The sequence below is a fragment of the Morone saxatilis genome, unplaced genomic scaffold, assembly GCF_004916995.1.
Source record: "Morone saxatilis isolate NCDOM2014 unplaced genomic scaffold, NCSU_SB_2.0 Contig7, whole genome shotgun sequence".
Lineage (NCBI taxonomy): Eukaryota > Metazoa > Chordata > Actinopteri > Moronidae > Morone > Morone saxatilis.
Window position 1 is genome coordinate 6,552,032 of NW_023340246.1, and position 12,880 is coordinate 6,564,911.

At 42.6% G+C, this 12,880-nt stretch overlaps 1 protein-coding gene across 3 annotated transcripts in view; it reads right to left on the minus strand.

The window, feature by feature from the left end:
- Positions 1 to 4,907: 4,907 nt before the first annotated feature.
- runx2b (RUNX family transcription factor 2b) overlaps positions 4,908 to 12,880 on the minus strand; it is a 40,330-nt gene continuing 32,357 nt past the window's right edge. For all 3 annotated transcript variants that reach the window (XM_035678869.1, XM_035678870.1, XM_035678871.1), the window contains 2 exons: positions 10,791 to 10,952; positions 4,908 to 8,179 (listed from right to left, as the gene is read on the minus strand). In XM_035678869.1, the coding sequence (XP_035534762.1) occupies positions 7,704 to 8,179; positions 10,791 to 10,952 (638 nt within the window). In that variant the 3' untranslated portion in view covers positions 4,908 to 7,703. The remainder of the gene's footprint in view (positions 8,180 to 10,790; positions 10,953 to 12,880) is intronic.

Sequence of the window (12,880 nt, forward strand, 5' to 3'; positions counted from 1 at the left end):
CCTAGTGTTTCCACAGGAGTAAGGAAATATGGAGCGAGACTTGTGCCTTGCTGTTTGGTAATTAGTACCTAAACATCCCTGTCCTTGGATCCCATCGCTCACATCCAACATTTCTGCAAGCTGGATAATATACAGTGGAGCATTAACGTCAAACACGTCTGGTCATGGGGCCTGGCACGCCACATTAATCTGTTATTACACTCCCAGTGGATCTACCAGTCACTGGCCTTGGCTTGGCCACCATAGCACAGGGAGTCCATATAGGCTGACAGGGACTCACACACAGCATACTTTTATAGCCAGGGTTAGTAAACCTTTTCAGCTCAGGCATAAATTGTCTAAATTGAGTCTTGCTTTGAGACCTGAGCTGATTAAAACAAACTGGTGCCTTTGACGTGTGAGGACCTACCAGAAACAGACCTGTGATCCAATTAAGGGCCAGACCTATAGTTTAAGAAATACTGCCATGTAGACCTCAGTGCTCTTTAGCTGCTGCTTACCATAGATATTGTACCCAGGAGACATACACATATGTTTCAGCCCGAGGTGAAGTTTGGTTTTACCTCATGCTGTCCTGCTACTTTAGTAGAAAGTCTGTATTATCCATGTCCTTTAACTGCAATAGGACCAGATCATTTGTTTTGTAAAGTCATACGCCTGATTTTCATTATCCAAACAAAGATGGTGGCTAAAAATTAAAATGTTTTTTTAGGATTCTGAAAGTTTTGTTAAATAAGCTTGTAGACTTATTGGCTTTGGGACTTGAATGTAATGTTAATACACACAAGAGGCGCAAATAATCTGAGCAGAAGTTCAACTGCTTTTTTTTTTTCATGCCTCTGAGATACACCTTCCAATCACTTATTGCTGTCATTCTTGATGTGGGGTCATGACTGACATGTGACATGTGACAACATCAACCCAGGTCATACAGGCCTGAAAAGGAAGTGTCTAATCAGAGCACGGCTGACATCCACAGGAACCATGTCATAACAGGAGATCATGTTTAAAAGAGAGACGGGATGCCGAAGACGAGTCCTCATCTCTTCCACTCTGAGACAGAGAGCATCTAAGAGAGTATCAAATTCTCAGCAGGTCCCCCAACCCTCCTCCGCTCGCCTGCCCTTGGAGGTTTGAGTGACTTGTGGTGAAGCTTGATGGGGATTATTGATCTGCCTGGCGCGCGCCTGCGGTTTCGGCGTAAGACTGACGACCTCACCAGAGAGAGTTCTTGGCACACGCCGGCCCCTGTCTTAAGCTGTGTGGAGGCTGGGACAGGCCTGTCGTGGCCTGAAGTGTAGACTGTTTGAGTTCAGAGCCAGGTGATCAAGACATTTTTCTGTGTATTTAAATAATCAGGCCCAAATTTAGGCAGAAGATAACAATAAACATATCTGATTGGCTTTTTGGAGAGGAGCAGTTGAAATGAGTAACTATGTCTGCAGACAGCAGAGCCCTGGGGTGTTTATGCTCTTGGTTAGATTTACTGGTTAGGGTTTCTGTTCCAGTTGTGGACCACATGAAATAATCCATGGTCACTGGAGAAGGATGTGGACACTGTGCTAATTATGTGAGATGATGATGTCAGGTATTGATACCTACAAGTGAGCCAGAACTTTTTCCTCTATGCTGTGTTCCAATGTATATAACCGCGCTGTGGTGACCACACTCGCTATACGACCACACTCACATCCACATGTCGGACATGTCTGGATCCTCAGCAGCCCTCACACATCCGCACTGTCAGCCGGGTGCTCACTTTATCATTCATAGTTGTAAATCATCAGTTCGCCTGCAGGAAACGCGCAGCATTTTATTTTCCAGTCATAAACCATAAAACCTGCCTCTAACACAAGTTATGATCCTTGGAGACTGAGAGGATGAATGTCTAAAGCAGAACCAGACACGATGGCGGGCATCCTTCATCCCCCTTTTCGCCTGGCATCCCCAGATGGCTATGGTCGTGTGGTGGATTTTCCAAAAAGCCCCAACATGATCCAAATGTCACCAGGGTTGTATGTCATTCAGCAGTGAACTGGGTCTCAGTGACTGCTCTGAATTACCAGTCCATTAGTTCTCAATTAACACTCGCCTGATAAAGTTTTAACAGCCCTTCATCTGACAGGAAGAACACATAGCGCTCCTTCATGCTTGGTTTCAGGCAAAGATGGGGCCCCTGCCCAAATTTTTGAAATTTTTATTGCCTGGCTGAAACCTATGGAAAAAGGCCTGTTTTGCATGAATATTTGGCACCATGCGGAGGTTTATCCTGTCTTATGTTCTGTACACTCAGTCGTGCTGCAACAGTTTGCCATTTTTTGACAGTTGAGATGGTGTATAATTTGAAACATTGACATGAAGCGGAGGCCTTGGACAAAGAGGCCTTTTGTTTGTGTGTTTGGTCGCTGTCCATGGTCCTGACACTCGCATTTTCACAGTAATTCCCTTTTTTTTTCAGACGGTGTGGCCAGTATCATATTGCATAATCTGAACTGGCAGAACTCATTAAATGTAGGCATTTTAGGTTTCATAAGTGCACTTTTCTCTGAGTTGCGTTTCACTTTGCAGCAAATGGTTTCATGGAATCAAATGTTTCCAAAGCAGGCTAAAGACATAGGCATGCTTTAATCTAGTGATGAATGGATTCTGGTGCTGGATGTCGGCTGCCTTACAACCTACCATGTCTGTGAGGTTCTGGGCTGCTGCCTGGATGCAGCTCGCCTGCCAATTGATCATTTCTTTTATTACAGGTTAAAAGACAAGTCGCCATTTACAACCCCCTCTCTGTGAGGGTGAAGAACTTTTCATATCTGACTTTGGTGTTGGAATTTTAGCAGGAGTACCACTAACATAATAAGCCCTAGTTTGGCCACATCCAGCTTGCCTTTGGCTGTATGGTATACCATTTGGGTGGGCCCCTCACCCCGTTCCCTATGGTTAAATAAAAAAGCCACTAGAGTGCGCCAAAGTACACAGTTATTGTTGACTCAGTTTGAAATTCTCCTGGCCCAGGAGGGGGGTTGCTCAATTACAATCAGATCAAATTAAGATCAATCTTGTGTGACTGATGGTGGGCATGGGCTGAGCTCAAAGATGGTCTTCCTCTGAGACATTAAGGTGGCCAGTCTCTATATTTGTTAAGGTCAGATTACATCAGATTAGAAAGGTTCAGGGAGGTCAGCGCTTCGTGCCGATTCGACATTCAATGCGCACTCTGGAGTCCCCGGCCCTGAGTTTATCTCTGGAATAAATGAGAAATCAAGATGCATGGATTCCTGTTTGAGGGCAGAAAACACTCGCACGCACACACACACACACACACACACACACACACAACGCTCAGCCCTGTTAGTAGAGTAGTAGAGATGGAAACGGATAGGCAGAGATATACGCTCAGTGAGTGGTATGGGACCCTTGAGGATGACTTCCCGCCTGAGCTGCTCCTCTGAAACGTTTGCAGAGGTCAAGTAAACAATTACATTGGGCTGTCAGCAGTGTGTTTGTGTTTGTGTGTGTGCACACTCATCTGAATGGAGTGGTTTTGTCTCCTCATAAACTTCTGTTTGTATTCCTCTCTGTTGACTGCATAACATAAGGAAGAGAGTTCAGTCTTCTTTGTGCTGCTGCGAGACTACTCACAACCTGGTATAAAAATCAAGCGTACATCATCGCTGGCATCATGTTCAACCACCAAATTTAACAGGGACTAAAACTCTATACCAACCCCTCTTAAATGAGTCTGCTGCTGTCTCTCCCGTGCATGGAGGACATTATGCTAATTTCTCTGGGTGTCTGGGTCCCATTGCTCCTCCGGAGTTCATTATTATAATTGCTAGACATGGCTGAGAATGCTGCGAATGTGAACCTGAAACCAGCAGGAGTTTTTTCCGTGCAATCTATATTCAGGGAAATCCCGAGAATGTTCCCAATCTGAACCTTAAAAAAACACATGGGATGGTGTAGCTCACCCTCTCTTCTCTCTCTCTATTTCAGCATGTGTACGTGTGTGTGCGCACACTTAGATTGGCTCTATTATGTCTTGGAATAATGTAAAACAGCTTCCCTGGTTCTCCCTGTCTCTGTCTCTCTGGTTTCCCAGTGTACCTTTGAAATGAAGCCATGGCAGTGGCAGTGGCAGTAGTAGTCTGGCTGAGTGTGCCGGGGCCCCAGCATGCCTTAGTCCCCTGTCCAAAGACAATGTTGGTGCAGACAGAGCGGCAGACCAGAGATGATACTGCTAACTGTGCTTCCTACGCGCAACACGCTTGTAGATCTGCATGTTAACTTTTTCAGAAAAGATTAAACAGATGATGACAACGCTGAATGTTCCTGGAGAATTAAGTGTGAGTCTAATCCAGATACCCAGAAAATATGGTGGATACATACATGAAGCTTTTTAAATTAAAGATCCTCTCCTAAAAAGTTCAATTAGCAGGTTAAAAATCTTAAAAGCACACTTTTCCTTATCCCTGGACAAATTGTGTCTCCTACTTCACCTTACTTCCATCTCCGTTCTCAGCGTTTGTGCACTGGAGGGCTCATGTTTCCACGTAACATTTGTGTCATTTGCATATTGAACCATGATTGGCCTCAAAACTAGCTGTGATGTTACTAAATTATGGTGGTATGTTCGCGTCTTAAACGGTTTTAAAGAAAGCAAAGAAACAAAGAAACTTTCCCCCTTCAAGCAGACGAAGACAGAAATAGCCATCTAGTGTCAAACTCTGCACATACATCATTAATTAAGTTACAAAAAGCAAAACACATTTCTGAGCCGAAGGAGACTTTAAATGATAGGAACATCTAAATACTCAAAAAATGTGGTGGATAATCACATGCATATTGCCTTTTTATATTAAACAAAGTTAAATTTGAGTGGAAAGAGGAGATTAAGAGGAAAATTAAGTTACAAAATTCCTATTTTATTCTTAAAATAAACAAAATGTACAATCACAATGCCAATTTCACTCACTGTTGTCAGGTCTGTTTGTCCCTTTAAAAAAAAGATGATCTTTATGAAACGTACCAGCAAAATCTAATGGAGTCTCCATTAGATTAAATTTCCTGACAAGTGTTTATGAGAGAAGAAGCATAACAATAGACATAAAAAGTAAACTTTACATAAGAGCAGGGTAAGGTACGGTTCCTGGATATCATACATGTTGATCATTAAATAATACAAGTTTTTGATGACAGTTTGTACGCAACATTTAACCAAAGCAAAGGAAAAGGATGAACTTCTTGTTTTCAAGAAAAAAAAAAAATACAACACAAACAAAAGCAGATGAGGACAAAATGGGATGTCAGTGCTGCATTGATGTGTAAACAGTTTTTAAAAGACCATTTCCTGTTCAAAGTTTGGAAAGAAAAAAGCAGATTAAATAAATTCCAACAGATGTGCATAGTTACTATGGAGACATTGAATAAATCTGTAATTGGGGAAGAAAGCTATAAAATCACAACAATCTAAAAGGTTTTTATTTGCTTTCTTATGTTACACTGTAACAGCAAAAATACTTTTCGTTTGGGCTGAAGCAGTTGGGGAAATGTAGTGTGACATGTTCAATTCCATTAACTGAGTTCAGAACATCCTCTGCAGAGGCTGGAAAAGAGGCACTGCGTGCAAACCTTCAATGAAAGGCTTGAAGTCTGATCCTTGGACAGAGCCATGTTTTTCTCAGCTTTTTCAAATTGGGTTATTATATTACCTACATGCGCTGAATATCATATTGTATGAAAGCAAGAAAAATGCTTTTTTCAAACAAATACCAACTGCCTTGTGAGATCAGATTCAACTCCAATGTAAATGGCTTGTTTGGCCAAGTGTTATCCATTCTGTGTGTGTATATGTGTGTGTGCGTGCGTGTGTGTGTGTGTGACTCCAGTGGCGTTATATCTACACTGAGGACCAAAACCACGAGCCCTGCTGGCAGCCAGCCGCAAGTGCTGCTAGAAATAAAACAAGAAATAAGTGCTTTATGAAACAAACATACACAAGTCTCCCATATTTTTTGGTTACCAGTTTGCTGCCAGCAGCTGCATCCAATCACCTCGGTTTTTGCACTTTTTTCCTTCAACTCCAACACTTTTTTTTAAATCTCACATAGTAATTTCAAATTGGAAAATATCAGACCTCCCCTCACACTGGTGCCACAGGACAATTTTAGATCGTGACACTGGTTAGTGATGGTAGAAATCTATTTGGGAAAACAAAAGCAAAAAAAAAAGGGAAAATAAATAAATGTCTGAAGGAATGTCACAGTCTCTTTTGTCTTTAACTGTGATATTTTCAATCTCAGAGACTGAAAGAGAAAAATGCAAAGAGACAAACAAAAAAAGTACCCGTGTGTGTAACGCACTAAGACACACTTTTTCAAAGCTATCTTTTGCACATGATATGAAAGCTATAATAGACTTGGCATGTTTTCCCTATAATCTTGACAGAGCATTCAGCCGGACTGGATATGAAAAGAAGATTTACCAAATCTTCGGGACTCGAGCTCATCCAAGGATTATTCCAGTCCTGAGGAGTTCACGTATCATAAAATAACTGAACCTTAAAGTCTGACCTTCTGCTTTGGAGTGTACCCAGAGCACCACCAGGCGTGGCGCCGCCATAATCATCTTTGGACTACATGTCAGTTCATGTGTAAATGTACCATTTCTTATTTGGGCAAGAACATACATATGTATGTATCTGTGTGCATGTCAGACTAGACAAACGAAAGAAATCAAGCAGAATTTCCCCATCGGGTAATTATTTTCCCCATTGAAGCTCTCTTTCATGGTATGTTGCCAAGAGGCAGAATACGAGTTATTGCTCAATAAATACCAAAGGTTTCATTCCAAGCCAAATGTGTGTCAACGCCTAGCAAGGATGTTGGGCTCTTAACGTGTGGAGTAGTTAAACTGAAAGTTACACCAGAAGAAACATGTCGCAATACTCTTTGGAAATTACATTTCATATTTGAAACGATTTAAATCTTTGGGTACTACAAAAAAATTAAACCTCTCACTCTATTAAATTACCTATCAAAAAAAAAAAAAATCCGTTTAACTTAGTCATATAGATGCATCAAAAATATTCAGATTACACTTCTTTGACTCAAGTTTCAAATACAATACATAATTTATGGCTTTATAAGTTAAAACTAAGAAAAACGCCTCAATCTACATCAACGTTTCACCCACAATATACAAGTTAAATTAATTGGTTTAAAGCAAATTTACTGTCCATACCACTTAAGGTAACATATGTGTTACTCTCATCACTTGCTACTCAGTGCCTAACTTGCATCTTGATATTGTCATAGTACAAAAACATGCTCTGCAAAAAGCCGTATTGAAATACAAACACTGTACAAAAGAGGCAGTCTTTTACAAATATTGTTGAAGCATCCCTTAGCTTGTGGATTATAATAAAACTGAAATAATGTCTCATCCACTTGGGCCTAGTAAAATTGTCTTTCTCATTATTGCTGTGAGAATGACTCCCTTTGTAGTGCCTTGGTCAAAACACATTCCAGGAAGACAAGTCCGTACAAGTCTGGTCTTCTTTTTTTTAATCTCAACCTTAATTTCCAAGCAAAAGGTAGAGATAGCTGATGAGAGCTCAAAAATCCCCTTTTCAATAAAAAAAAAAGGTTTTGTGCTTTCAAACCATGACATCAGTTGACTTCTAGTTTCCGCCCCCCTGGTTTTCTTCAATATGGCCTCCAAACTGCTTCATCCATGCGGCCTCCCGGGTTGAGAACAGTCGGGGAGTTACTGTGGCTCCCGTCGCCATCCACCCCTCCCTCCGTCTGGCTGGGCAAGTTGGGGTTCACCAGGGAGGTCCCTGTGGAGGCGCTAGTGCAAGGCGGGATCATCCGGGAGGGCGAACGGTCACCGCCGGGAACCATGGAGAACTGGTACGAGCCGGATGAAGCGCCATAGTAGAGATAGGGTGTGCTGCTGGTCTGGAAGGGTCCGCTCTGGCTCTGGGTGGAGCCCGGGTAAGGAGGGGGAAGGTAGGTGTGGTAGTGGGCACTGCCCAGCGACATCCCGGTGGTGACGGGCGGGGTGTAGGTGAAGGTGGCCGGGTAGTGCATCCGAGGGCTGGAAAAACGGCTCTCTGTGAGGGAGAGGCTCGGGAACTGACGATCAAACTGACCAGGGAATGGGCTCAGGTCAGAAGAACCTACAGACACATGAAAACAGTCATTTCTTTAGGATTCTCTGACACCAACAGCACAGCAGATACAAGCCTAAATAATTACACTTCTTCCTACCAGTTTGTCAGTTTTGATTATGTGAAATGTGGCTTTGGACTCAAGCTATTTAGCACTTTGTCTTGTAGAGTAACTGAATTGAACAAATATGTCCCTTGAGAAATGAAACAGTAGTAAACTGAAGTGTATGTAATCAAATATTTTGAGCCAGATATGTGTATTAACTCATTTAGAAAAGACTTTGGCTAATGGATTTAGCAGGCACAGTCATGGAATAGCATTTATCTGTAAATATTGTTATATTCATCAACTCCATGCAGTGCTGTTTTTCACTTCCACAGAGTTTTTGATAAAGTTAACAAACACATCAGTCAAGTCCCACGCATGCAATATGTTTACGCCTCTGCATATTTATGTTTCTGAGTGTGTGTTGGCGCATGTTCATGTGTATCTGTATAACTGTTTATGCATGCGAATGTGTATGTGCAACCGATGTGTGTGTGTGTGTGTGTGTGTTGGGGGGGTGGTGGTGGTGTATGTGTGTGAATACTGTATGCACATAAAAAAGCAGTTGGGATGAATCAGGAGCTGCACATGTGGAAACACTTTGAGCAGAAACAGTTTCCATGAGATCCATAATGAGGCAGGGCTGAGCTCTGATGTGGCTCCTCTCCTCGCCTCCCATCGGCTCCAGCGTGTGTGTGTATGTGTGTGTCCGTGAGCACACGCGCGAGCGAGTGAGAGAGAGAGCGAGCTGAGAAGGAGCTGCTCCATCTCACCCTTCGTTCCTCTCTTCGCTTCATCCCTTAAAAAATACCCAAAAACCACTAACTGGCTGCGGCGAGCTTCGCGCTGGGCGCAGAGTTTAAGGAGAATAGGAGGTCCTCCCCCTCTCGCACTCCCTCCCTCGTGTCTCCTCTCAGTGGTTTAGTCCAGCCATGGCGCTCTTATCATAAATCACCAGGCGTCTTCCGTGTCACCATGTCTGCTGTGAGAGGACAGGGGGTGGCGGAGAAGAAGAGAGGAGGAGGGGGGGTGCAGTGTTTATGTGCAGGGAGGAATTGCGAAGCCGGGTTTGTCGCTAGCGTCAGATAGCATATGCTGCCAATTAAGGCCTTTAAACTTCCTCTTTCCACAAGATCCATTTGATTCTAATAGAAATAGTAGGTGATTGTCTGTGGAGGAGCAGTGTGATCTCAGACATGACCGGCGCTGTTCAATAAACTCCTGACTCCTGCTTTTAACATTTGGACCTATTTTAGTGCTCAAAGGGGCCCTGTGATGATGAGCCAGATCGAACATTATTAGTTTAAATGAAACCAGAGTGGAACACTGTCTAAATATTTGGAAGGATTTTACAAACTCTAGAGCATCACTTCCGAATTAGGTGTTTTACTTGACTGATGAACTTTTGCAACAGCTCCTTAGCAACTGTAACACTTCAACAGAGGAGACGGACTGTGCAAAGGTGTGTGCGGAGGGGTGGCGGGACGGTGCAGTTTGCACTGAAGCATCCATATCAGCTTCTGCTCGTACTTGTCGCTATGTTCTGTGGCTGGATACTGTTACAGTGCAGCCTGGCGAGGTGTCAACATGATCTCCAGAGATCTGAGAGCTTTAGTCACATCACTTAGGAGGCATTAAATGCTCGAGGTGTGCAAGTGGGTAAAGGCGGGAGGCAAAGTTTTGGCCTGCGTGTGAACATGCTCGCACATGCACGCGTGTCGCTTTGAGAACAAAGCCTGATGCTCGTGAGATGAAAGCTGAAGGGAAAGACCAAACTAATCAAAGCTGACAAGGCAGCTGGCTGGATTTTAAACCCTTTCTAATGCAGAGTCACACGGCCGCGTCGCGTAATCACTCACCCTCGCTCCGGGCACACACACAGAGGAGGGTGTAGTGTGTTAGCACAAGGAAACAGAAAAAAAAAGAAGCATAGAAAAAAAAAACTCACATGGCAGTGAGTCAAACAGGTGTATGGGGGAGAAACTTGTCTGGCGGCATGTTGGGAGTTTAAAGGAGCTTTCACATTGGGGGAAAAACAGAGACAAATTGGAACACAGATGCTGCCGTTACGGCAAACAGACTGGCTAATGCAATTACCCAGAATTCCTTGTGAGAGTGGTGTATCGCTATAAAGCCACTTTATTTGTCAGTCACGAGCCTGTTATTATGCCCGGGCCTGTTATTACCCATACTCCTCTGGGATCAAAGGCTTGGAGCAAGGAAAAAAGGAAACAATCGGTTTTTTTTTTTCCCTCCACTGTCATCCACGCCATCCAAACCGCTCTCCGCACAGACAGTCGGACTCTGACAACATGCTTCACTCCTCACATTCATTTCAGAATGAGCTAATAGCGGCCCGCTGTGCTTTATCGTTCTCTGGTAAATAGTAGATTTAGATTTATTTTGCTTTTTATGTTTCTGCTTTAGAGTGTGATCTTGTGTGTATGAACGTCTGTCTGTCTCCTTCTATCGCACAAGAAAATGCTTTATCTGGATTATTTGTAGTAGTTTAGGCAGTCCTGATGGGACGAGGAGACCGGGTGGTTTCACACAGTGGCAGAGTAGTGGTTCTACCTGGCAATCGTCTAGGCACGTCACTGATGGCAGGCAGGCCCGTGCCTCGGCTGGAGGAGAGGGGGGTGGTAGAGTGGACTGAGGGGGATGCCATGGGACTCAGGTAGGACGGGTACGTCTGTTCATACGACCAGGGAGGAGAGGACTGGGACTGACGAGGGTCTGATGGGGAGAAATGGAGCGAGGGAAGGAAAGGAGGAAGGAGAAAAATAGCCCAGACAGACATATAAAGAGAAAAAAACAGACAGGAAAAGAAAGAATAATTACCAACGGCCCATCGGCTGGTTCAAATGTTCTAAGGTTGGTTTTTTTTTTGTGCTTAAATGTATAGCAGATTGACAATAACATTCACAACAACTGTAGGCATCATTAGTGTCTCTGTTTCTCTGTGCGTATGTTTAGAGGTAAGTATCAGTTGGGCGCGTTATGCAACATCCTCCATAATGACACATCTAATGTTTACCTTCGCAGAGAAGATCTTCCTGTTTGCCTTATAAAACATTGTGCTTGCAGCTGAGGCACAGAGAGCCTTGCTGGCACACACCCAGGGTGTAAACACACCAGAGAAACACAACCAGGAAAATAACTCCCGCACACACTTTATTGTGTGTGTTGGTGCCGCAACACTAGCATAGAACATGGAAGTTGAGCTATTTTTATGTGTTGATGAAATTTGTGAACAAATGTGTTGTGATTTACTGTCTCTAATACAGTGATTCCCAACTAGGGGTTACTTCTGCAGTTGCCAGGGGCTGTGTAGAAAGATTGTGGAGTTGCTCAACTAATTTGAAAAGATAAAAGATTAAGATTTGATTAAAAAAATATGTCCAATACACTATGTGTTGTGACTGAGAGTGGCTGACAACTAGTTAGCAAGTGGAGAGTTAACTGAAAACTAAAAAATATTTTATTATTATTATTATTATATTCACTTTTATGTAATCAATAGGGTATCTAACATCCAGTTTAAAGTCATTTTGAAACATGGTGCGGATAACGAGGTGCTTGACTTTATTTGAAAGAGCTGTGGGAGTGCGTCAAACAAAAATGGTTCGTATCTCATGCTCTAATCAAAGCTGCTCTTAGATATAAAAGCTTCATCTCAAAATATTTACACTTGAGCAGCAGTTTGTTCACATGCAATTAATGCCCAATCCATATATAACACTCTACGCTTGTCTCCACACTGCTTCGCTGTTTAACCATCCCTCAAATGATCCACTAAGTAACACTACAAAGCCGTGCCATGGAGTAACTAAGAGCTAAATGACGACCTGTGACGAGCCTCCAGAGGTGTGGGCGATCAGGTAGCAGCCATCCCGAACCGTGAGAGATGGTGTTACCTTCTAGGATGTAGATTGATAGAGTGACGGAGTAAATGAAGACAGACGATCTCTGAGGCAATGTAACATACTGCACTGGGCGACGTTCTGTGGTCCCATCAGGATGTGCCCATGATTCCACTTGGGGTTTGATATTTCACCAGTAAGTGTTGCCTAGTTTGGTGATAGCCTTTAGGACAGAGAACGTGTGGTGCATATTATAGATGTTCCTGTGCTAGATTTGGATTTTCTTGGTGGTTTTGGGTGTAAATGTGTAAAACGGATACAGTTTTCTATACTAACATTTTTTAACAATATTATCCTTAAATGGAAACAGCAAATGTAAGGCTGGGCAATCTATCTGAAATCTAATATTATTATAAAATAATATATTGCAAATGCATAATTACATGGAAAATAATCAAACTGATGGTCGAAGCAGTGAAGTGTGTTCCACTGTTGCAAATTGTAATGACTAATTGTATTACTTTTTAATTATGATTTTCTTCGAAAGTCAAGTATAGGATCATATTGAATGACTGCCAAGCCTTAATTACTGTATTGTAACCTTGGAACCAGGCCATAAAAACATGAGTTCACATATCAAAAGAACACAATAACCTAATAAGAGTAAAATTCTTTTCATTCTGGATAAAAAAGGTTTCATTGTTCAGTGCAGGGAAATAAGGTATTGGTATCATTTTATGGAATAACACGTCTGACAGATGACATTTATTATAATACACACATACAGATTTGTGTTTTACA